The sequence below is a fragment of the Silurus aristotelis genome, assembly GCF_946808225.1.
Source record: "Silurus aristotelis genome assembly, chromosome: 26".
NCBI lineage: Eukaryota > Metazoa > Chordata > Actinopteri > Siluriformes > Siluridae > Silurus > Silurus aristotelis.
In genome coordinates, this window is record NC_139599.1 from 15,225,727 (window position 1) to 15,252,086 (window position 26,360).

The 26,360-nt window shown below is 40.8% G+C and overlaps 2 protein-coding genes and 1 long non-coding RNA gene across 3 annotated transcripts; 2 read left to right on the forward strand and 1 right to left on the reverse strand.

Annotated features, from left to right (window-relative positions):
* Positions 1-606: 606 nt before the first annotated feature.
* layna (layilin a) lies at positions 607-8,451 on the forward strand. The gene is made up of 6 exons (XM_083531226.1): positions 607-917; positions 2,987-3,284; positions 3,754-3,911; positions 5,758-5,853; positions 6,311-6,413; positions 7,395-8,451. Exons 1-6 carry the CDS (start codon positions 842-844, stop codon positions 7,747-7,749), a joined length of 1,086 nt encoding a protein of 361 aa, XP_083387352.1. The 5' UTR covers positions 607-841; the 3' UTR covers positions 7,750-8,451.
* Positions 8,452-10,600: 2,149 nt separating this feature from the next.
* sik2a (salt-inducible kinase 2a) lies at positions 10,601-25,458 on the forward strand. The gene is made up of 16 exons (XM_083530714.1): positions 10,601-10,836; positions 10,951-11,135; positions 13,445-13,561; positions 15,360-15,423; positions 17,307-17,468; positions 19,274-19,398; positions 19,693-19,816; positions 19,897-20,099; positions 20,278-20,430; positions 20,580-20,714; positions 22,422-22,614; positions 22,856-23,137; positions 23,494-23,633; positions 23,781-23,900; positions 24,056-24,150; positions 24,275-25,458. The coding sequence occupies exons 2-16, from the start codon at positions 11,004-11,006 to the stop codon at positions 24,531-24,533; spliced, it is 2,304 nt and encodes a 767-aa protein (XP_083386840.1). The 5' UTR covers positions 10,601-10,836; positions 10,951-11,003; the 3' UTR covers positions 24,534-25,458.
* Positions 22,232-22,527, reverse strand: LOC310720277. Its single transcript, XR_014531698.1, has 2 exons — positions 22,394-22,527; positions 22,232-22,362 (listed from the first exon to the last, which is right to left on the reverse strand). It is a non-coding gene; the product is annotated as an uncharacterized lncRNA (long non-coding RNA).
* Positions 25,459-26,360: the final 902 nt, after the last annotated feature.

Consider the following 26,360-nt stretch of genomic DNA (forward strand, 5'->3'; position numbering starts at 1 on the left):
TATTTCCAATTCCAATTCATTATTTATGATTCACATTATCCAAATATGTCTACATAACGTTATGACCACCTGCCTAATATTGTGTTGGTCCCCCTTTTGCTGCTGTCATGAAGATCATGAATTTCTTCAGAAATATGAGCTACAGGAGCTCGTCTGTTGGATCGGACCACACGGATCAGCCTTCGCTCCCAACGTGCATCAGTGAGCCTCGGCCGCCCGTGACCCTGTCGCCCGTTCACCACTGTTCCCCCTTTGGAGCACTTTTGATAGATACTGACCACTGCAGACCAGGAAACATCCAACAAAAGCTGCAGTTTTGGAGATGCTCCGACCCAGTCGTCTAGACGTCACAATTTGGCCTTCGCTCAAATCCTTACGCTCGCCCATTTTTCCTGTTTCTAACACGTCAACTTTGAGAAGGGCAGAGTCTCTTATCTGCTTTTTACTTGCAGATGATGGACAGAGTCTTTTTTAGCTGCTTTTTACCTGATGGTGGTGGGTGGAGTCTGTTTTAGCTGCTCCACTTACCATCAGCAGGCTAATTCATTTACAACTGATGTGCTCGCATGAGGGGAAAAAACCCCTTACACACTCCTCCCTGCCTTTCTTTCCTGCCTGTACCTTGAGGAGACAACATTGAGTTTATACACACTCTCTCTCTCTCTCTCTCTCTCTCTCTCTCTCTCTCTCTCTCTCTCTCTCTCTCTCTTTTTCTCTTCCTGTCACACACACACGGATCCTCGTTCAGTCTGTGGATTGTCTATTTGTGGAAATGTCTCTAATGTTTAACGTTTAAAAGACACATTTCTTCTTTCATGGAAGCCTGAGAAGTAACACTGAAATGGATGCGAGGAGACTTTTGGCGTTTTCAGCCCTGATGCTCAGTGTGCCGACTTCAGCAAACCAAGTGCTTGGTGGTGAGTGAGCTTTTTTAACAGATCTGTCCTTATTCCTGACATAATGTCCAGTGTGATGGGAAATTATTACTCACATTATGTGCAACCAGCATTTCTTGTATATGGATCTGATATCAAGTTCATAGCAAGTTTATTTCAAGATTATTTCCGCAAGATCTCCAGTTTGATTTCAATAATATATGAGGGATCATGCAGCTTAAGAAAAATCCTTTAGATCCCAAGTGAGAAGTGATAGTGGAAAGAAAAATCTTCTGAGAAAATTACATGAAATAACAAACTGTGGGAGGAACTGAACCCAAAGGAGACCCATCCTTTTCACAGCGAGATTCTAGATCTCTAATTCTAGATCTCAGTATAGAGGTGTACACAAACACAAGTACAAGTGTGTTGAAATGATGTGCATAATGAGTGTATAGTGAATTAGAGTTGCATAGAGCACGGGTCAGTTTTTATGATTCTAGCAGCTGAACAGGTCTATAGGTCTAGGATGTGATTATCCACACATGCAAGGACGAGGGGGTGAGTTTGTCTAAATTGCAAATCTTTAGGGACCATTTACAAGATCTGACCCTGAAACCAATTTCAGAAACTTCAAACGCAAATAGAAAGAGTGTCAAGGTGAAACAGGTAGGTGTAAAGGGTGAGAGGAACCATATCTTACATCAAACCCAGATTTGTTCATATTTTATGGGCATTTCAATGACTTGGCCACGTCTGATTTTTTGTAACACTCTAAACCAGGAGTGTCAAATCTTCTTCACAAAGGGCCTGTGTAGGTGCAGGTTTTTATTCCAACCAATTAAGGATCACTCCTGATAGTCATTGAGAATTTAAATCAAAATTTTTACAGGTAGAATTTGGTGTGGATTTGGTTCCTGCTTTGCCCTTTCTGGAAAAGACTGTACACCCCTGCTCTAGACACTTATACTTTGTGAACTTTTTTTTTACAATATCTGCATCCCCTTTGAAGTCGTTTTATTTTTCTTCTTCTTTTGATCGTGATTAAAGCTTTTTTTTTACTGCCTGTAAACCCAGCGTGTGGTGCGTGCTGTAGATATTTTGCGAGATGTCTAGTGCTGCATTGCAAACTGGACTCGTGTACGCAAAAGGACTTCGAATAGACACACAGCTTACGGTGGTGGGACGTGGGTCAGGGATTTTATTTTCAGAACCTTGCAGGGTTCCGGTCTAATTAGGAGCATGTAAGCAAAGGGGCCACTTGTATTAATAAGTGCCAATTTTTAGCATAGGATATTTAAATAGTATAAAGGGATAGAACCATATATCCAAATATCCAACAAAATATCATTGCTGGACAAATTGTATTATAGAGTAACTCAGGGAGCAGGATTCCACTCTGGTTGAGGAGATTATATGAGAAATGGGAATTTCAGAAGTCTAATGGATTCAGGCTTTTAAAGTCTGTCTTATATTGTTAAGGACAGTCAGCTGAAATTTTGATTTCTGCTCTGGTCACACTACACCTTTCATTCCATTGACTCCCATTCAACGCATGCAAACAGTTGATACCATGAACGCAAGTTCAGAGTTCTTAATTTCTGTCATTTGAAGATGAGTGACTAATAGGAAATTCAAGATTATAAAGACTGATTGCTTAAAATAAATCATAATTTTAAAAAAAAGCTTAAAATCATTTAAAATCCGTATGTGAAAAAAAAAAAAAAAAAAACGCCTAGTTTGCAGTGTTGCTGTGTACATACAGATTTTATATATACATTTTTTTTTAACATTGTCATAATCAGTTGACTCCATTTTCCACAGGAGGTATCCGAAAGAAATCAGCCTCCTGAAAAACTAGCATGACTGCGACTTCTGTACAATTTACAAGTACATGAGAAATCCATACAAATTACAAATGTGGGTCAAGTGGTTGGATTTTTACTCAGTTTCAAGAAAAGAAATAAAACTCTACCTCTTTTGACCCTTATATTCCCCTTCATCTCTTTATTATCTTACTCAAAACTGGAATCTTGCAAATCGTTATAGTTAAAATAATACTTCACAAATTAGAGGCGATGACTTGTCTTGTCTCACTTTTCTCACGTAAGGCCAACACATATGCAAGCCGGGCACCAACAAACCCTGCTACAAAATCGGCTACTTCGAGGACAGCTGGCGTAAGCTAAACTTTGAGGAGGCCCAACGGGCATGCAGGAGCGACGGAGGAGATCTGCTCAGCATCGAGTCTCTGGCTGAACAGAGTCTCGTCGAGGGCTTTATTCAGGACCTGAAAGCTTCCGATGGTGACTTTTGGATCGGTCTACGCAGGCAGCCCAAGTATGAAGAGAGCAGCATGGACTGCGAGTCTCAGTATTACTGGCTGGATGGCAGTCGATCTAATTTCAGGTCTGACACGAGACTTTATGTAGAACGATTATGCATTATAAAACACAATTCTGCTGTGATTCTGATAGCATCATGTTGAGGCATTTAGTTGGGTTTATGTATTTAATTTGGGAGTAGATAAAGGCATAGAGTTCTCTGTAAATTAGTCTTTTAGCATTAGCATTAGCGCTACTCTGCATACATCATTTTAAAGATTTCTGTGATTGGCTAGTAGAGCACCATGTTTTCTTAAAGACAGTTTTAGACTGTGAATATGAGGGGACTTTTGATTATTACTGAACAATAAAATCCTCCTGAAAATCTATAAAAGACTGACTGACTTTATACAGTGAGGATCCTCTTTTTATATGTCTGCACTTTGCAAACACACTTTTTGACAATTATATAAGTATGTCACTTGGTCCTCTTAAATATTTATAGATGATGATCAGGGAATCAAAAACTAAAAGCTTTCTGTCTATATGCATAGAAACTGGCACACGGATGAGCCGTCTTGTGGTTACGAGGTGTGTGTGGTGATGTACCACCAACCATCAGCTTCTTCGGACGAGGGAAACCGCTACATGTTCCAGTGGAACGACGACAACTGTGAGACGAAGAACAATTTCATCTGCAAGTATACCAAAGGTGCGATTATTCAATATGAGTTTGGTAATAAAAAAAAAAGAAATTGTCACTGATACTGAAGACGTCTTACATTTTTCTTTAAGTCCTCATTAAGAAAATGACACTTTTTTAATAAGATCTGATATTTATGTCAAACATCAACCATATAAGTCCTTGTGTACAACGATCAAAACTGATTGTTTTGATATAAATGTTATCGAAATAAGTGACACCCAGGATTTTCTTTTCAGAGATGCTGCTAAAGAAAAAACTGTCAACCTTCTGACTGATCAGATTCAATAAATCAGACCTTTTGGAAGAATGTTTTAACAGTCTTCCTGTGAGTCTGAGAAGTACAAAACCATATCGGAAGAAATCAGACCATATTACAATCAGATCTCTGACATGGCTCCCTACTGCATTACATTGATTCACTGAATTCGCCATTATGACATTATACCACCCACACAGTGAGCTTTTTTTGCAGACTGAGTGGGCAGAATGGAACAAAAACACACACACACACACACACACACACACACACACACACACACACACACACACACACACACACACAAGCCCTAACCCCATCCATCATATGTGATATTCATAACAGATATTACCAGAATGTTCAGGAAATTTAGATTTCAGACAGAGCTCCAATCCCACCTACTGCTGCGAACAGAGCACACACAAGTTAGCGTATTTATGAGGTATTATATTATCTCAAAACAGCAATCCAAAAATGCTAAACGCAGAGGCCATTTTGCTGCAATTAGCACACTAGCCAGCCGTCTGTTGGGTTTAGATGTTGCTAAAAACGTATGCTACGTATGTTAACAAATTAGTTCGTATTTTGATACTTTCTAATGGCATAACGAAACAAGTCGATAAAACATGCAGCATTTCAATTATTGTAGAAAAATACCTCAGATGGAGGTACGGTAATCACCCGTTTATCATAGTGGTTACTTTCCAAAACCGATAAACAAAAAACTGCACCCCAAAAAGGACTTTTTTTTTTATTGTTTAAGCCGTAAATTATCCTCCCACACACTTTAAACACACACAGAAACAATTGCTAAAATGTTTAGCAAGATGGATGTTTATTATGTGTAAATTTGTAGAACTACAGTACACCGTATCACATTTATAGTGAGGACATGTACTGTACAGTATACAGTTCTGTAGTAGCGTAGCCTATGCGTAGTTTCTCTGTATTTATGCATTTCTTTATTTCAACATAAAACTCAATAAAAACAATTTCCTATAAGTGTTTTGGTCTATGTGCTATCCGCGAGAGCAGGATTCCAGGTAAAGCGGTAGATTACTGTATTTGGACTATACTTTAATAAGCAAACTTCTAATTAGGCTATTAGTTATACTATATGGACTATATTGGGACACCTGACTTTCCCATTCATATGTGGTTCTTCCCCAAACTTTTACTACAAAGTTAAAGGGACACAAGTGTACACATTTTCCCTTCTCTCAAACTAGAACCCCAAACCTGTTCCAGCATGTTAGCACTCTAGCCACCTTGAACTTTTGCATAAGCTCAATTGCAGAGATTTTATCCAATTCTAGCATTTAATACCTTAAAACATCTGTGAGGTATCAGATGCTCTCCAAATGAGATTAATTTAGATTGATTTATTAATATTGAAATCATATTTCGACTGATCTGATGCATTGGTTGTATAGTTGGCACATTTTTTTAGTTTTTTTTTTTTCAAATTTTTTTCCCAATTGAATTTTCCCAATCAAAGGATTTTGAGCAGACTAAAGTGGAATGGAAACTGCCCAATCCGGCTACCTTGACCTATAGATCCTCACTTCCAAATCATTGATTTTCTTCTCGTTTCAGATATCTTTACAACAACCACGACAACTGAAGTACCCAGGAACCCATCAGTGACCATTCACGATGATGAGAAGGGCGTCGAAGTGACTGAACATACAGGTATATCACCAGAGTCGAATGAATAAATATAAATCTCAGATTTGATTGGTTTTAGTGCAGTGCTGCTACTTTTACTTTTATTAACAATGTTGATACTATAGCATTGTAGTATTCTCAATTCTGATTGGCCAGGAAGCATTACGTTTAAATGAATGCACTATTCTAATAACTTTAGTCTCACATAAAGAAACTTAGTACCTTAAAGAGAAAGCGATAGACAGCTACAAATATATATTTAAGTTCAGTTCAACCAATCCATGATGTTCAGGCGAAATAGAAATACATCTGAGGGCTGGTTTCCGTTTCTGTTTATTGTTTGACTGATTTTTATCAACTGTGGCAAATGAATGCATGAAAAACCACAAGATGAACAAGACTATTCAATTATCCATTCTAAATATAAGCCAGATTAATATAAAAAGTGCATCGATGGTGTGTATTCCTTAATGTTTTTCAGATAATGTAATGAACATCGCTTACATTGTTCTTCCTACGATCCCTCTACTGCTGCTCCTGATCGTAGCAATTGGAGTTTTTTGCTTCAAGCTGTTCACAAAAAGGTACGTCTTTTTATTTTTTATAGTTTTGACGTTCAAGGGTTAATGTAATATTACATATACAGTAAGAACTTTATAGGCAACTCAAAGAATGATGGTAAAAATGGGGGCAGAAATAGACAATATGGCCAAAAGTGTTTGGAAACTTGACCATCAAACCCACCCAAAGAGTGTCTAGAAAGCCTTTGTGCACTTTAGCGTTAAGGTTCACTTCACTGGAACTAAGATGGACAAATCATATTCAAGCATGAGTGTCTCTGTGCACACAGCAAGCTCCATGAATATATGGTTTGCTAAGAAATGAGTGGAAGAACACGAGTGTCCTGAACTCCTTTGGGATGATTTGGATTATAGACTGCACTCCAGGCATTCTCAATGTCTGACATCATTAATAGTATGTCTAAATAAGAGCAAATTCCCTACAATAATGTTTTGAAAGCTTGTGGAACGCCTTCCAAGAAGAGTTAAGGTTATTAGATCATCATAAATGAGACCAACTCTGTGTTAATGCTAATGGTTTTGTAATTGGTACATATGAGTGTGACGGTCAGATGTCGAAATACTTATAGCCCTACTTTTAATAATGATTGCTGTATAAATAAAATGGTAAATAAATTGATTCGATTATAAAGGTGATAGTATATAGGGTTAGGGTTAGGTTTAGGGTTAGGGTTAGGCCCCAGCACCACCAAGCTGCCACCATTGGGCAATAAGCAAGGCTCTGTGCTCTATTGGTGCTTTTTAATAGCCTATCCTAACATTGCTTGGATATGTGAAGAAAGTGTGATGTAATGTATATATAAAGGTGGTAGCTCAGTGGTTAAAGTGTTGGACTCTTGAGCAAACTGTCATGAGTTCAAATCCCAGCGCCACTGTTGGGCTCTTGAACAAGTTCCTCAACACTCGCTGTAGAGGGCGTTTACCAAATGGTGTAAATGTAAATATTGGCTTTGGTGTGACACTGCATTTACTCCCTCATTTTAGAAGAAGAAAGCAAACAGAGATTCCTGCAGATAAGCATGGAACCTGGCCCCCAGGAGAGCGATGCAGCAGCCCAAGTCCAGATGTGTACAACGTGATCAGAAGGCAGCACGAGACCGACCTGAGTGAAGCCCGGCCTCACATCAAAAACTCCTCGTTCCTGGGCTCGTCCCCCGACACACCGACTGATGAGTATGACAATCTTGGAGGCCAGGACACAGAGAGCGGCTTCGTCACGCTGGCCAGCACCGAGAGTGGCTTCGTCACCAATGACATCTACGACTCCTACCAGAACCGTTCCAGCACGAGGTACCAAAGAGAGCACAGCTGGCTGGATAACGAGCTCTACGGCTACTGAACAAGACTTTGTGTGCGCAGAATATTCGTGACAAAAGAGACTTTGGATCTTAGATGCTCTAAAGGACTCCGTGTTTATGGGAACCTCGATGAAAAACAGCAGTCAGATTGTCATCTTGTAATTAGAATCTCTGATTTAGTCTCCTATGGTAGGCAACAACAACAAACAACAACAAAACAAAGTCGTAAATCATGTAAGTTCCATCTTTCTGGAAATCCAAATACATTTGAAAAGACTTTTCAGAAGATCAGGACGCTTGTATTCGCATGGAATGGTTGTAAAAACATGAAAAATGCCAATGACTTGACTTCACAAAAGATTTGCTCGAGAAATCCTGACTTGATTTGACTGCTTGATAAAAGTGGGATTTCACAGACTTTTGACTGCTATGCACTATCAAAAAATAACTCCTCTCCGTTTTTTTGTATGTCAAATTAAGGTCTTCAAAATTTTCCATGTTTCTCAGATAAATTAGTGGGAACAGTTCAATTAAATCGATGTAACGGGACTGATATTTTGTGTATAAAATTGTTCTGTATGTGCTTGTGCCTCATCTTGTTGGTTTGCATGGCCCAGCTACACTGCTTTCCCTCTTGTTGTATATCAGTAGCATCAGCCTTAAGCATTCAAATGTGATCCTATGGTGCTGACCTGTAGGCCTGAACCCAGAACCAAATAAACGTCTTGCTATTTCTGTCAAAAGTACCTTAAGATGTAATTATTTTAATGAAAGATCTTTTATAATGCTGAATTGAATCCAGTGTTTTCATGAGTTGTGCTATAATCAGTAATGGGGTCACTTAAAATGTTGTCTACTAAGTGCCCTTGGAATTGTTCATATCTCCTGGTCCTAATAGAAAACAGGCTTCCAACAAAGTGGTGCAGAAGAAAAGCGTTTTGCCTGTTGTCCAGAGATTGAATCATAGCGATGCCTAGTGTGGTTAAAGAGCTCAATTAGATATGGTCTTTAGGTGGGATGGGCATTTCTTCTCCCTTTTTTTCCTCTCTCTCTCTCTATTTTTCTCTCGGTCTCTCGTTTTTCAGAGTTGCAATGGTATTAACCAATAACCGGCTCTTGTATGATGAATGAAGTGCGAATAGTCATTCTAAGACTTTCCCTGTCCTTATTGTCCTATGATGTCTACAAGAACAGCCTGAAAACCCATGAAGAGCATTTTGAGAACTCTGAGGATAGATTTGGACTGTAATTAATGTAAACACTTCTACAATGGCTCAGGACTACAGTTAGCATGAACAGCATTCATGGCTTTTAAGCGCCTGTTACTGAACAGCACACCTCAACAATGATGGAACTGTAATAAATGGACATTCGGTGCCACCCAGATGAGGATGGGTGTATAAATTCAGATTTGATCACTTGTGTATCTTTGTAAATCTGCTTTGGGACAATGTCTATTGTTAAAAGTGCTTTACACATAAAACTAAATTGAAAGTGGATTTTCTGATTGGAGTTCAAATTCCAGCATCACCAACATGCTACTGCTGAGTCTTGAGTAAACTGGTCCTCAACTGCTCAGTTGTATAAATGAGATAATCAAATGAATAAAGGTCGCTCTGAATAAGGGGCAAATGCCATTAATATTAACGCAAAAATGAGTGAAAAATGTGAAAAGTAGGCGTTTGTGTGCTCTCTAATTAGCCACAGGTGTAAAGCAATACCACTACGTACCAGCAGGTGGAGACATATTACACATTACATTCCCATACAGCGAGTTCATATAGAACTTGTAGAAGAAACATTTTAGAGTACTTTATTATAAATACCAAGGAGAAATCGTGTTTTTTGCATATTTCAGCTTGTTAGGAAGATTGATTCAGAGCACCGGGTCAGCCGGGGTACGGCACTCCTAGAGCAGATAGGGTTAAAGGTCTCGCTCGAGGGCCCAACAGTGGCAGCTTGGTGGTGCCCAGGTTTGAATTCTCAATACTACAAACTATAAGCCAGAGCCTGAACCACTGAAGCACAAAGTTTCATGGAGATGCTGTGGATTGAATTAAGGGCATTAAACTCCTGACCTTATGATCAGTAACCCAGGGCATTAACCAATGAGCCACTATTGCCCCCAAAATATTGTGATGCGAGGAATTGATCCTGGGACATTTAACCACCAATCTTACAATCAGTACCCTGAACCTCCACTAACCAAAATATTGTGGAGATGCTGAGACTTGAACTTTGGGCTTTATGATAACTAACCCAGACCCTCAACCACTGAACCACCATTGCCCCGTAGCATCATGGAGATGCTCTGGTTTGATCCACAGGCATTAAGCCACTGACCTTATGACCAGTCACCCATATCCCTTTAACCACCACTACCCCAAAACATCATGGAGATGCCTTCAACTTCAGACATCTAAAGGATCTAAATAATTGTAATTGGTGGCTCATATACAGATTGCAGATACATGGGGTGGCACAAATGGTGGTCAGGGCATTTGAAGGAGAATTTATGGATTGGAGAGAATCTGACATTTTGCACAAAATTATTTATTTTATTTATGATTCATTAAATCTGCTCAAAGGTGGAGGTCTAATCCAGTGATCTTAACCTCATTAATAATAATAATAATAATAATAATAATAATAATAATAATAATAATAATAATAATAATAATAATAATATAAAGGTTATATATCTGAGCCAGGGGTAAGAAAATGGAGCTTCAGTGTTAACGCGCGCGCTGCGCGCACTGATTGACGTACGAAGCGGATAAGGTTGCCTTGGTTACGGACTGTGGACCGTTTCAGACCACGCCCCTCTACAGCCCCCCCCCCCCCCTCCCCTTCCCTCCCCTCCCTCTCCAGTTCCGTTCGGTTGCTGTCAAAAGAAGAAAAAAGAAAAAAAAAAAACACAACAAACAAACGGATCTCTCGCGCACTGACGTCACCGCCTTGCCGCGAGCGCCGGGGACAGCGTGCTTCGAGCCGAGCGCGAGCGCGTGAGCCGTGCGTTTCCGCGCGCGAGCGGAGGGGGACCCGGGAACGGGCAAACAGGACCGGAAACCATGTGAGGAATAAACCGAACCGAACCGAACCGAGACCGGGCTACAGAGTTACAGCATGTGCGTCTGAAATACTTTGATATTTATTTGTTATTTATTTATTATTTATTATAATTATTTAAAAAACGGTGTGTTTTTTTTTTTTTTTCTTTTCTTTTTTTTTTGGACGCACAGGTGCGCGCGCTTTCTTCCCCGCGTCCCTCCGTTAGAATAACCGCGGCAGAGCCATGAGCGAACCGGAGCGCAGAGGCAGCCAGCGGGCCCCAGTTCGGGTCGGGTTCTACGACATTGAGCGCACTTTGGGGAAAGGGAACTTCGCGGTGGTGAAGCTGGCCAGACACCGGATCACCAAGTCGGAGGTGTGTGTGTGTGTGTGTGTGTGTGTGTGTGTGAAATTCTCCAAACAAGCATGCAAACCCTGAGATCATACTGTAAGATGGAAACTTTTAGTGCGGTGAGGGTTACAGCTGTCCAAGAGTTTCTGTTTGGAAAAGTACCAAAGGAACCAAACTAAACTTGTTTTTCTTGCTGGAGATTCATTGTTGCAAGATCTACTAATCATCTACTGTCAGATCTAAAACTGGACTACAGCAGAGGATAATTCAGATCTGTTCCACGCTCCAGATGTTCATCTGTATTCCTATTTAAACCTCAGACTTAAATTACAGAAATTGGTTTGAAGATGAAATAAAGTATGGTATGTAGGAAATATCAGAACTGTTAGTGTGTTGTGTGAATAATTCAGGCTCTGACAGTTCCTCAGCCTCAGCTTCATCATTCTGGTCCATAACTGGTGTCTAGAGAGGGAATCTTATCTTATGAATCGTCTAATGAATATATCAACAGTGACCCAATTTAAAGCACTGATTTTTCAGTTTAAAGATCAGTTGTGAATAAATGCTGATGTTGGTATTGCGTTGAGATTTCGACATAGGCTTGAACGCTGACCTTCAGATCAGTAACTCGTACCATCTTTCCCCATTGAGTTTGTAAAGAACTTGTCTGGGATTAGAGCGAGGGATCTTAGCACTGGACCAGGTCATGGGTTAAGGGTCTTGCTTCAGGACTATTGACAGCTTGGGGGGTCAGGGCCACCTTTAAGTTGTGTTAGAGCTTTACTTTAAAAGCCGATTAAAGCTACACCACATGACAAGACAAATCCTTGAGTATGCTTTGGTACCTTGATTTTCGTAAGCACCTCTAGATACGTATTCGGGTGGATAAATCTTTCCCCATGAAGTTTGTGGACGGGCTCGTCTCAGATTTGACTAAGGGATTGCTCACAGAAGGTTAAGGACATCGCTCCAGGAACAAGCAGCAGCCGCTTGGGGTTGCTGAGGCTTGACCTTCTGATAAGTAACCTAAGGACTTGACAATTGTATAAAATCTGAGCTTGTCCAGGATTTGAACCAGGGATTTCTGGTACCCTAAGTGACAATCATAACCCCTAGACCAGGGGTCACCAAGCTTTTTGAAACTGAGAGCTACTTCTTGGGTACTGATTAATGTGAAGGGCTACCAGTTTGATCTGAAATAATAAATTTGCTCAATTTATTATTTTATTATTAATAATTAATGATATTTATCTATGTGAAGACACTGATCATGGTAATGATTTTTGACAATGATTATTAATATTGATTTCACAAAGTAGGAAACCGCTATTTTTAGAAAAGGCCTGCAGGCTACTCATGTGGTCCTTGCGGGCTACCTGGTGCCCGCAGGCACCATGTTGGTGACCCCTGCCCTAGACTAATAAGCCACCTCAAATTCAAGGTCGAATCTGTTGTAAATCCAGTGTTTTTTTCCCCCAGTACTCAGTACAGTAAAGTTTATGGGAATTTAGGGGATAGAGGAGCTCCACTTCCTTTGTGCCAATAAGGTGTGCAATAGTTCAAGTTACCTCAGTTTATACACCTGATCGGGAAGAGGCAACGCCTTGGACATGTTCATCAGGATCAGATCACGGACATCATTCAGTAGATTGTATAGACAATGCACTTCTGTGAAAAAAATTGCTTGTACACGAGGAAATCACACACTGGATTTTATAAAATGAGGCGCAGAAGTGTAAAACAGTCCCATGTGAGATATAAGGTTGCGTGAAAACAGGTCTTCGGAAAAGCAGAACGAGGATTGATGCATTACTGCATTTGTGGTGTATGAGTGTTTCTAAAGGTAGTGTTTTTTTCTCTTGTCTTTTTTGTTGTGTTGTTGACACCATTAGGGAGGCAGTTATTTAATACTCGTGTCCAGACGATGATGGTGTACATTTTGTTATTTTTTAGTTCAATCCCTCGAACCCTTTAATGCCATGGTATAAATCTTGGATGTGGAAATAACATACAAATTGTGTTAACGCATGTGGTAATCCATTGCATCCCCATTGTATCAGACCCCATGTTGAGACCCTGTGGATGAGTTGTATCGTTTGAAATTGTCATAGGTTGCAAATGGTGATTATTAAAACCAAAAAAAGTGACCAGTTTATTTGATTATGTTTATAACCAAAAAAAAAAAAAAAACTCTTTCGGTTTCTTCAGTCTTCAATCTTTGGGTCTCTAATAATGACTGTTGGTTATATACAGTAACAGATGCTTTAAACGATTGAGAAAACATGACCTGTATGTGCAAGTCTATGTTAACATCTGCACCAAAACATGTGCAGGTGGCCATAAAGATCATAGATAAGACCCTGCTGGATTCTGCAAACCTGGAGAAGATCTACAGGGAGGTGGAGATCATGAAGCTGCTGGATCATCCGCACATCATCAAGCTTTACCAGGTGACAGTCTGATTTCTTTCCTTCTATATATATATATATATAATCATCCTCATGTGTATCACTCAACGTGCAGGTGGACGAGGAAACAACGTTTCTTTCCAATGTTACGTCAATATAGCAGAAACCAAAATCATTTCAGTAAAAGGTTTTAGAATCTCGTTTGTTTTATGATATAAAGAAATTTGTCCAATTAGGCCACATTATGATCTAACAAACCTCCATTATGTTACCAGCCTAACAGGGGATCTTGGAGGAACATCATATTATGGTGATAATTATTTTATGTAATAAGCCTTGCAAGTACATAAATGATTTTTTTCTTCCCAAGGGAGCAAAATTGGCTTGTGCTCCAACCGTAGAAGAGACACATTGACATCTTTTACCATGTCATAGGGATACTGACCAATCATGGGCATCTGTGAGCTCATAAAAAGAGCAGAAAGCACATCGACTTTCCCCCTTACCGGTTGGGAGCTCTGATGTGATAGCCAAAAGCTGGCTACTGGATCGTAATTGGCAAATGACCAAATTGAAGGAGAATGAGAACAACTACTTTACCCTTAATACATCTAAAAGGTTATTCTCTGACACACCAGCTACATAAGTATTAAGTTCGTACCATTGCTCATAATCACTTCCCAGGAAAGCAAATTCAACGCGAGTCCAGCTGTCGTGGTGATTCGCTTATAGGTCAGCGGTGATCGGTTACATAACGCAGATAAGGGCCGGATGCTGGGAAGTCCAGAGCTGACCCTCTTAAAGCTGTGTTCATGTACAGTTTAGTCATCACACACTTAAGGATCATTGCGATTTTATAAAACGCACCAGATTCAGCGACAATGCGCTCGAAATTCTGCTGCGGATCAAAGCGCCGGCTGCCTCTAGGCCTACAAAGAGGATTATGATGGATTCATGGTTTTTAGAGGTCTTTTGTTCAAATATATTGGAATGCGTGCAGGCTTTAGCAAGCAATATGATAAAACAGTAAACAGAGAGAACTGACAAAAAACAAGACAAAGAAAAAAAAATTTGACTTGTCAATTTTAAAGTGACATCAATCCAACAAAGTTCCCAACTGATTATCCTATGAGGAAACCAATAGCCGTGGTTTTCCACAGACTGATTTAACCCCATCAACAGGAAGTGGGGTAAGTCATGTATTATGGCTGGGGCTTAGACAATATAATATTCTGATTTTATATATATTTTTCCACAACTTCGATATTTACACAATGTTTTATTATAATGCATGTATTTTGCAATGGGAACAAATCAAACCAGTGTAATATCAATAGAGCAGTGGTAAAAACTCAAATTGTGCCTGGGCCACACCTTTTTACACCTGTTTACCGATCGCTTAAAATGATTAAATAAACCATTTAAATCATCACTGTTTTCACCTGAAATGAGTGCATCACATAAAAGAATTTGAGAGAAGGGTGTGAATCGAATCTGCTTTATAGGTAGAAAATAGAGTGCAGGTTATATATACAATGGTTTACAGGAACATTTAAGCGTTACCTTTTGGCATGCTTTGGAGAACGTCCGGTTCCCACTCACAAACTCCACGATCTGAATGCAACAGCTTTCTGGTACTACCGCCTAGAAAGAAGTAGCGGTCATAATATCACTATATAGAATACGAGCAGCAAACTTTGCCCACATTTTGCATGACTATTAGCGCATAGTGTTTATCACTTTTTTCCATGTTTCCATGTTTTCTCCTTTACCATGGTGTCAAAGATTTTTCTCCATTAAAACTTCCAAACAAGAACTTGTGTTTCTTCCTGTCCAACAGGTCATGGAGACAAAGAACATGCTCTACTTGGTGACGGAGTTTGCCAAAAATGGCGAGATCTTTGGTGAGCACTTACCCCCTTAAAAGTCATCTAAAAAGTACTAGATTTAAAAAAAAAATTTGTCAAGTTGGCATGTTCAGAATTTTGTTGCTGTACCAGACCACACATGCAGTCACTCCGCCATCTGCTTGCACTGTGTGTTGATCCTCCTACAGGTCTTCCAATATTATAATGGGCACTGAACAGATGCCATTTGTTTATCTCTGTTAATTAGTTGCGGCACCCATAATGGAAAAAAAAGGGACAATGCTTCTGGGCTTCTCTCTTTGCTTAGCCATTTATGCCTACTGGCATCACTCTCATGACGACATGACATCTAGTGGCTGAAATGCAAAGTGCACGCTCACCCTTTGATTTAGCGCATAGCTATATGAATACCTAGCCAGAAGATTCACACAAAAAGGAAGTAGTCAGTTTGAGGGTAAAAGGTTGCTTTGATTTTACTAGTGTAATAAAACCATGTTGAGAGTTTTTACACCGAATAGTGGATATAAGAGCCAGATAAGTTCAGTTCAAAAAGAGAAATACACCCCGAGATCGAGGTCTCTTCGGTCGTGTACTAGTTCGTATTAGTGCTGCGGGCTTTCAAGCAAGCATGTATCACACTAGAACCGATGCTAACATCAAAGCAAAGCATGCTCCTGGCGCACGTCCCAAAAGGCAGCACAATAAGCCCTGCCTGAACAGGGCGCCAAAAGGGCTGATCATTATCAAAGCCACGTTTTGTAATGTTTCAGCAGGTGAGAGCCGTAGGGAATAAAAGTGGTTATCCAGTGAGGGTTTAGCCCACCGTTTGCCTTATTTATGATGCGCCGAGTAGACCAGAAAAGCGAAAGGGAACTTAAATGGCGAGTCCAAAAATAAGATGCTAGTGGTTTCCAAACACTTCGTTTTTACTAAGCATGGATTTGGGTTGCCCTGGAATCGACGTATCTTTAGCCTCCAGGATTCCTGTATCACATCAAAGACCACCAATCTCAATTTGGTCGATGGCTTAAAACGATAAAACGCCCCCTCCAGGCTTCCCTTTGTTCAACCAGAAAAAGGGTAGATATCCCACGGATGCCCACAAAAGTCATTATCAGCTTCAGGAACCCCAAGCGCAATCAACGCCACCTCGTTTACTCATGACAGCTTCCACTATAGGTTCAGTAGGTATGAGGTGACATGTCACAAACCTGCTGGAGGTCTAAAACTCCCTCATAATCCTGTCCAGCTGCTCTGTTCTCGGCTAACAGTGCAGTAAGGAACAAGCTTTGTCATCACATCCTTATACAATACAGATGTCTTTCAACTGATCACACTCTTCCATTCGCATGCGCGTCATTCGTCCCTGCGATGATGCACATGCAGCCGAAATGCACACGTCTGCTATCTCTAGCTTTATGCTGACTAATGGAAAGGGTTTTTCATCAACACCTCCACACTGCTTTTTAGAACCGGGTTTTTTTTTTTTTTTAGAGAATTTTCTCAAGAACAAGCATAACTTCAGGTTAAAACAAACATGAGTGACGACAGCTCAGCTTGACCGACATTTTTTTGGGGTTGTGAAGAATGAACTGGTCTCAAGTGTGGGCCACAAATCAGTTTATACTATGCTTATCTGCCCATTTGGCTAAGGGTAGATAAGCGGATCAGGCCTGTAACAAAAATAAAACGTTTCCTTACATCATCTACCATACTAAAGTAATAAAGAAAACTATAAACTTTTCTAGAAAGAACATTATAAAATACCCCCTAAGCGGTCAGGTGCAGTGGCAGTGCAGTGACTGGATAGAAGTGTGACCACATGGTTCACTAAACAACCAAGTTGCCATCAGCCAGTGATCTGAAAGCAAATCTTGGGAGAGGTCAGTTTTTATGCGTTTCTACAACTGCATTTCCAGACTACCTGGCGACCCACGGGCGGTTGAGTGAGGCAGAAGCACGGAGGAAGTTCTGGCAAATCTTGTCAGCTGTTGAGTACTGCCACGAGCGCAGGATCGTCCACCGAGACCTGAAGGCTGAGAACCTGCTGCTCGATGCAAACATGAACATCAAGATTGCAGGCAAGTAGATGCCGGAAAATACATGCTCGCATACATGAATCGGCAATTGGCCTCACTCATACGGTACAGAAGGAAACGTTGAAAAGCAGAAAGGTATCGATCTAAAGTGGTATCCTGCTGTTTTTATCTCTTGCCGAATGCAGTTCCCCTGGAGTGCCTGGATGTCGTTTAATAAAGAGGTGTTTTGGTATTAGTGTTTTATGTCGTCTTGTGTGGTTGCTAAAACTAAAACCCAGCTTCCTTCAGGCATTCCTCAGTTCAAACCTGATAACACACTTAAGCATACACCAAGTGCAGCGAGTCTCTCAGTCACTCCGGGATAACATATTTACCCAGTGACGTCAAGTGGAAGCAAGGCCAGTAGCACAGAGGAATGAACTAATATTCTCTGACATCAAAGACACACACACACACACACACACATAGACGCATACACCCGGGGCTGTAAAACCGTCAGAGACTGGTGAATCACCAAGCGTCTCACAGTTCATGTAAAGATAGAAAGACTGGAGGAAACAATTTATTATGATTATTTGCAATACTTGCAAATCCATGATTAATGGATTAGGCTAAACAGATCACGACAGAACACTGCTTCGAGATTGGTTATCCTGCTGTTCATTCAGCACTGCTTGATGGGTGACGTTGGTGGATGCTTACATCTACGTCAATACCAAATTCCTTATATGTAAAAGGGTTGTGCAGAGATTTCATAGATTGCGCCCTGACAGATGTATGTTACAGGCGCAGTTTTAAAATTCCTTTGGCACAGGCCGCATGCATCTGGTAATTTTCCATAATCACACAACACCCCCAACCCCCACCCCCACCCCCACCCCCACCCCCATCATCCCAACAGATATTGGCTTATATTGCCAGATATTTGCCAGAAAGTACTGACATACAGTCACAGTAAATATAATGTTGCTTAATGGGTAGAATTAAAAAAATTGTAAATGTAAAAAGAAACGTTTGAACCTGCTACTGGAAACTGAACGTACATTCTAATTTATTCCTGTAGTCTCCTGCATAAAAAAATCAGATTCTACTTTTATGGTCATCAATACCCAAGAACAAATATGAATAAGGTCATAAAGGTTATTCACCCCTCCACAGTTTTATCAGGAATATGATTGTTTTATTGTCTTCGTTAACCAGTCAGTGCACTGCCAGTTTATTCAGCTTATTCACAGTATATTCTCTCGCCCCACCATTGAACCTTAAGTGTGGATAAAACTTGTCGACTCAGGGTGCAGTGACCTTTTGCGGTCGTATTCCAAGTAGTAATACCCCCCCCCACCAGCTTTCACTTGGCTGCCCTTTACTTCCTCTCTCCCACATGTTCACCTGTTACATAACACGGGCAGGCTGTGAATGGGCTTCTGGAATTCACCATAATTGCATAATGTCTGCATTATACTCTGAGGAGGATAAAAGGATGGCGGAGCCCATAAGCATGAGGCAGGGATAAATCCTGAATTGCCAGCAAGTCCTTTAAAAAAAACTTTTTACCTTGACTGTTTCCTCTGACTTATTATTTGAATAAATCCACACTAGGTCTGTACTGCTGTCTACCAAGGATCATAAAGTTTAGCTTGAAATCATATACAGTAGTCAGCAGTAAGGGATAAAATACAAAGGGGCAACTCAAAAGGCCACATCCTTTACTAAAGCTCGTCCTGCATTTTTCTTTGTTATTCATTGTCTGTCTACAAAGTTAGGCGATCAAGTGGACTGTTTAATTTAGTGTACAGAAATTTTTGAATAATTAGATCCTTGCTTGCATTTTTTACTTTCGCATGCAGACTTTGGTTTTGGGAACTTCTTCCAACCAGGACAGCCTCTGGCCACGTGGTGTGGCAGCCCACCTTATGCGGCCCCAGAGGTGTTCGAAGGGCAGAAATATGAAGGTCCACAACTGGACATTTGGGTAAGAGAGTCTGTACCATTAAGTTTTGACACAAGTTGTGAAAATTCCATGTCCAATACATCTGCCACACTGTAAAGTTGAATCACCAGTGAGCTTCTGACAAACAAGAGACAATGGTATTAAAATCAATCATTTTCAATAAAACGTCACACAGAGACTACGGAGGGCAAATACACACTGCGGAAATTACATTTCAGATCGATCAAGGCTACACTTGTGCCAGTGTTTTGCACTTTGTCAAAGACAAAATGAATTATGTGTGTGTGTGTGTTTTTTCAAAAAAAAAAAAAAAAGAGTATGGGGGTGGTCTTATACGTGCTGGTGTGTGGTGCATTACCATTTGATGGTCCCAGCCTGCCTGTTTTGAGACAGAGGGTCCTCGAAGGCCGCTTCCGCATCCCGTACTTCATGACTGAAGGTAAGAGAGTTAGTATAATGCCAACAAACTAAGACATTATTCATGGCCCTGTTAACAGTCTGTCCTAATGGTCTGTCCAGACTGCGAACACCTGATACGGAGGATGCTGGTCCTTGACCCGGCCAAGAGGTTAGCACTAAGCCAGATTCGTCAGCACCGCTGGATGGTGCAGGAGGTCCCGTCACCCAAGCCCCAGCTTAACCAGCAAGGCGTGGGAGAGCATAGCGAGCAGGTCCTCCGTCTCATGCACAACCTCGGCGTTGACCAGAACAAGACTGTGGAGGTGAGGCTGACTTTTAGGTTGCCAGAGCATCACAGAATTCATTGTTTGTGGTTGGTTAAAAATTTGTTTTATTTAAAGGTAGACAGTTAAGAAATTATGGTTGTACATTGTCTGAAGAACTATTTAGTGGATGTGAATTAATGTAAAGTTTGGTCCAAACAAAATCTATATTCTGCAGTCTCTCCAGAACAAAAGCTACAATCACTTTGCTGCTATTTATTACCTGCTGGTGGAACGGCTCAAGGCCCACAGGAGCAGTTTCCCTGTGGAACAGCGACTCAATGGTGCCCAGCGCCGGCCAAGCACTGTGGCTGAGCAGACTGTCCTCAAGGTATTTAAATTCTGATCCTGCACCAAATTCCAGTGGTTCTTATTGCTATACTGCTGTTTAATTTTATTTAGAAAGTGACAAGTGACACGTCTAAAACAGTTATATCGTTAACATCTATGCAATAAAATTGAAGCTTGTCCCTCTCACAGTCTTCTGTTCCAGCGACGCGCCACCTGCGCTCGCCCATTCTCCTGCAGACCTCAGCTGAGACTTTCAGCTTCACACAAAGCACTGTTTCTCCAGAGAAAGCCTTAATGGAGGAGGAGGAGGTGGCCACTCCCAAGGTCAGTGAATATTTTCCCATCTACTGCATCTCCAAGCAAGGCAGCAAGTGCAGGAAAATTGTCCAACACTCTACTGGTGCACAAGTTAGTTTTTTTTATAGCCATGTTCCTCATTTGGGCACCGCTGGATGACGCCAGCAAGGACTGTTTTGTGTTCATAAAGTTCCTCCACCACTGAACCACCCTCAACTCTTCCTCATGACTCATCATCAGCAGAGCCCTGCACAGACATCCTAAAATAACAGCAGCGTACTGACGGCAGCTAATGAAAAGCATTTGCCTTCTCTGCCTCACTCTGTTTCTACCTTGCATTATGTTTCATTGCGGCCAGGCAAGGTATTTAAGTCCCGATTGAGAGATGAATTCAAACATAAGAGCCTTTTGTGCAGGGTAAAGGACAATGAAGAGGCACACCGGGCATATGTTTGAGTAGAGAAATTGCAAGCAGGAAATAACAGTAGAATCTGAACTGAGTGGGCCTCTTGTTCGAGCTGGTCACTTAATTGCCACTGCTGTGCCAGACCATCTACACCGAGCATCTGCCAGCTGCTTTGACTAGCACTAGGCGGCCCACTGGCTATATCAAGGCACTTTTTCCCTCTGTATCTTTCCAGCCGTCCGTTAGAAAGTGCGACTACACGTCACCTTTTCAGATAAATCCGGCGGTCGCCATAGCTACCGGGTATTTCATTCCTGGCACTATGGTTCAGCCTTTTCATGAATTTTATAAGCATCAGACAGTTTCCCTCGAAGGAGTACTTTTCTTTACCTCTCTTTATCAAACCAACATTACTGGTATTTCTAAGGATCTAATATAAGTCAGCCTCAAGCAGAAGAATTTTTATTTTTGTTATTCCCTTTTGTTATATATATATATATATATATATATATATATATATATATATATATATATATATATATATATATATATATATATAATTGTTATTCAACCTAGTTTTACAACCTAGAAATGTGAACGAACCACCTAGAGACGTTCCAGCGCCAATTGGATCCCACTTCATGTGACGTTTGGACACTGGACCTCTTTAAGTGTTTAAAGGCTCTGGCATGGAGAAGCTGGTGTTGGATCTGTGATGATCGCAAATGTTGAGCTTTTTTATGAGTTGCTCAGTAGCTCCTAGTTTTATAACCACAAATGATCTGTATGAGACTGTAGAAAGAACATTACTCATAATCTTACATTCCAGTGCTTATGTTAGTTCTCACTCTCCAGTGTTCTGTATTGTTAAAAGATTTATGATCACACTCTTGATGTCACCAAAATGAGGATGGGTTCCCCTTTTGAGTCTGGTTCCTCTCAAGGTTTCTTCCTCAGAACATCTAAGGAAGTTTTTCCTTGCCACAGTCGCAGTGGCTGCTTATCAGGGATAAACACACATCATTCACCTTAACTGTTAAATTCTGTAAAGCTGCTTTGGGTCTGTTGTAAAAAAGCGCTATAGAAATTATCTTGACAAATGAAAAGTGGTGTAAACCCCGTGCTAGGAAATGGTTGCAGGCATAAATTGTTTGCATTTTATTTGCGTGTTTCGAATATTAAAATTTGTCATATTTGCTCACTGTGCGAAAGTAGTTAACAGCATGTTCCCCAACAGTCCAGTGTTTGTTTGATATGACGCATACCAACCTTTGTTTTTATTTATTTACTTATTTTTAACTCCAGTAGTGTTTGTGTCCCCTCGCCAGGTGGACGGCTGTCTGTTGGAGCCTCTGCCCCCTGTCGTGGCCCGTAATGCCAGTGGCTCATTTCCAGGCACTGTCACAGAGTCATCCATAGATGAAGGAATTGAAGCTGAAGACGGACAGAACGCCCACTTAAGCCAGTGCAGACAAACACTGTCAGAGGGCACCAGCCAACTGGGCACAGTGTCTGCCTCAGGTGTGTGTACAAATTTCACAAAGCAACAAATGGGTAAGCGAACAGAGCGATAAATAGATTGAACAGATAATGGCTAGATGGTAGAGAAGGATGGACAGATGGATGAATAGATTGGTACTCATAAGGATGCATAACTTAATACTTATACATAGGCGTCTGAAACACAAGAGAAATACTAATAAAGTAATCCTGGAATGATACTGTAATAGAACATAAAAATACTGGTGTATTATTCCAACAGGGAAGCTCCTCTCCATGGGATTAAACCCATCTCTGGGTAGCATGGACTCAGAGTATGATTTGGGCTCCACACACAGTGACCTCAGCCTGGCTGAGGACCCTCTGCCCCATGGAGGCACACTTATAGTGATGCCTGCCAGTCAAGCAGATTCCACCTTTCCCTACTTGATACCTTCTAATCCCAGTCCCCAGGCATTAAGCCCAGAGGAGCTCAAGGCTCATAATCATTCATCAGTCAGCTTTCGTGAAGGACGGCGAGCATCAGACACTTCGCTTACACAAGGTACCGACTTTATTTTCATCATATTGGCTCTTTACAGGATCTGCAATCTCCATTTGCTACTTTCTGGTTTGATGCTGCTATTAAAATTCGTGTCGGTCTGGTCAAAGTAGTATATTTTTTTTAGCTTATTGTCAGATTGTATGAAGAATCCTGTTGTGCCTCCATTTCTCAGTCTTCAACACATTCAGTCTGGGTCTCCAATTATTCATTAATAAGTATGAATTCCCAAAAAAAAAAGGTCTGAATCATTCCAGTTGTAATCACCTTCTGTTTAAGTCATAGAAAAGTATGATTCTTGTTTTGTTTTGTTCAGATGCTGTAATGTAGTTCCTACGATCGTTCCTTCCGTTTTCTAGGTATGGTGGTGTTTCGGCAGCACCTCCAAAATCTTGCCAGGACCAAAGGAATTCTAGAGCTGAACAAAGCCCAAGTGGTGCTGGGATCTGGAGATGAAGATACTAGTTTTCAGCTGAAAAATATCGATCTTCAACAGCAGGTTAAATCCAGCAGCATAGTCCCGTTAACCAAATGCAAATTGAATCAGACATTTTCTGTCAAGCAGTAGCTAGATCTCCAAAAATGAACTTTAGCTTTTGGCTGCTGGTTGAAAATAATGAACCGCTATTCTTTATTTGGTCCGCAGGGAGAAGCACATCAATGTCGTGGTGGAAAGGACACAGCGATGTTCTCAACTAAAATGCACCCCTACCTGCTGTCTAGACGACAGTCGCTGGAAACACAGTGTCTTGCTCAGAGGCTGCAGGTATTGTCACTGGCTTTCTGTGAAGGGTATACATTTCCATTGGTATGAGTATTAGTTCCTTGTAGACAGCATGGCTCTTGTGCATTCTAATGCATGTTTTTCCAAAACTCACCTGACGCAAAATGAACTTGTGTTCTATTTGTCTGTTTTGCCAGAGGGCTAGTCTTCTGGCCAGTGGTGCTGGCAGTGGGCAAATGTTCTGTAAGGATCCTATGCCTCGTACCCTGGAGCAGCAACTACAGGAATACAGGTGAGGTGTACAAGAACCCTCTCTCCTGGGCAACAAGACAAGTTACTTTCCCCAAACAAAACAATACTTAATTTATATGCGTGTCATTGTGGAATTTATAATTAAAGTATATAATTATCTCCAGACTCCAGCAGAAGAGGCTCCATCTACAGAAGCAGTCTCATCTGCAGGCCTACTTCCACCAGACTCAGCTGGCAGAGGACCGGTACCCGCACGTGCAGGATCACGCCGATACCGCTCTCGTCGGCCCGCCATTCTCTCGTACACCTCAGACCCTCAGCCCGCTTCTGGAGCCTGGTACCCCCTACCAAGAGATGCACTCTGTGCCCTCAGACTGTGAGACAATGGAAGCTCAACAAGGTGGTTGTGTTCTGGTGAAGTGAAGCTCTTCCTTTTCCAGCCAGACAACACTGGGGCTGGATCTCAGACAACAACAAAAAACAAATCAGAATAGCGTCAAGCTCTCATGGACAAGCAAAATGATGTGGTGTTGTTCGATCTTAATGAGACACACACACCCCTGTCGTGATTCTAATCCCAGAGTTTGGACTATGAAGGACTTGTTTAATCGACTGTAAGAGTGGCGTTTCTTTACAAAACTAGCAAGAAAAGCACAATAGAAACATGTTCTAGCAAAGAATCCGATTTGTGACTGTATAAAAAGCAATATGTTCTCCCTCAAAAGGCAATGTTAGGATTATTCAATTTTTATTAGTTTAGTTGGAAATTCAGGTTCAAAGCTGTGGCTATATGGCTATAATAGTTTTTTATTTTAAGGATTGTTATACCTTATTACACCTGCCCCTGACCAGGTAGTCTTTAGTCTTTCAGAACAGTGGGAGGATCCTTTCTGTCCATCAGTCAAAGGGGTGGGTTATGTGATACATGTAAGTTTACGTTTAATTGTTTCCCCATTTCACTAAAATGGTGGCTCTAAATGATGCGGTCTATTTGAAGTGCCTTTCCACCGTTTGGAAAGTATAATTGGGCTTTTAGGCACTTTGAGACGCGTCAGACGGAAACTTCCGTCGTACCGAGCGATGTGAAATCCACTAGTCGCTACTAATGACCGCTAAGCCAAACAATGGCAGGTTTGTTTTATTTGATAACACTACACAATTTTAATGCACTTACTAGTTTATTCAGTATACTTTTATACTGGATATTCTGTTCAGTACCCCTAGGAATAGTTACGCTGACGCTGTGCGTATCATTCCACCTGTGTGTCAACAGGAAGTGGCCAGAATAGGAACTGGCCTGAAACAATTAAATAGATGAAGCAGTTCAAAAGTAAAAAACAAAACAAAACATTTGTTTGCCGAATGTCTATGTATTCCGAATTATATTTGGAAGTTCGAAATCTTTTTATATAACATTTTTAAGAGTAATCCTTTTGTCTGAACTTTAGACTCAGAGGAGTTCTGCATGTCGTGACTGGTACACGAATAGCTGACACAGCAGCACTGAAGACCCCCAACCCAACCCACCAACCCTCATTTGAAGCACAAGACAAAAGGGGGCTGATTGATTACGCATACTAGCAGTCAATTACTGTATACCAACAAAAGCACCCACAAGGCCAAGGAGTCTAACAGGAGGCCATTTCAGATTCAGAGTTGAGCTGCAGCAATTTTTGTCAGGAAGTACAGAATTTCATTATTATTGTCATGGGCCTTTTTTTCCCCCCTTGTGAAATATTAATATTTCTTTTCAAACAGAACTCAAGTCCACTATGATTTAGAAGATCTATGAAGTATGAGAACCAAATCCCTAATGGCATCTCATTACACCCATACACTTCTGCTCCCTATATACTGTATACAAGAAAGAAAAAGCTTCCATCACCTAGATAGTGAGCTACACATTGAATATTATGGTTACTGTACAAGAATATTTACCGTCCCGACGTATAGTAGCAATACGGAACTTTTCTGTAATAGTTTAAAAAATAAAAAAAAAACAACAAAAAAAAAACACTTGAAATCAGTATTTGTAGTGAACATGTGTTGACTTTTTTGCCAGTTTTACAAAACAAAGCTCTCACTAAAACCTGGTAGAATTTGTAGTCGCACTTTTGTTGCCTTTCACTTTGTTGGAATTAAACGTGAAAGACACGTAAAAAGAATTGTTACGTTTTTTATTCTCCACCCATACGTCCAGTCATAATAACCGACGACGTGTAGATCAAATCTTAATCCAAACCTCGACAA

Coding starts and splice junctions, on each gene's coding strand:
- layna (XM_083531226.1), top strand. CDS start 842: ATGGATGCGAGGAGACTTTTGGCGTTTTCAGCCCTGATGCTCAGTGTG. Junction 3,285..3,753: donor GGCAGTCGATCTAATTTCAG/GTCTGACACGAG, acceptor CTATATGCATAG/AAACTGGCACACGGATGAGC. Junction 5,854..6,310: donor CGAAGTGACTGAACATACAG/GTATATCACCAG, acceptor AATGTTTTTCAG/ATAATGTAATGAACATCGCT.
- sik2a (XM_083530714.1), top strand. CDS start 11,004: ATGAGCGAACCGGAGCGCAGAGGCAGCCAGCGGGCCCCAGTTCGGGTC. Junction 15,424..17,306: donor CAAAAATGGCGAGATCTTTG/GTGAGCACTTAC, acceptor CTGCATTTCCAG/ACTACCTGGCGACCCACGGG. Junction 19,817..19,896: donor CCCGTACTTCATGACTGAAG/GTAAGAGAGTTA, acceptor TGGTCTGTCCAG/ACTGCGAACACCTGATACGG.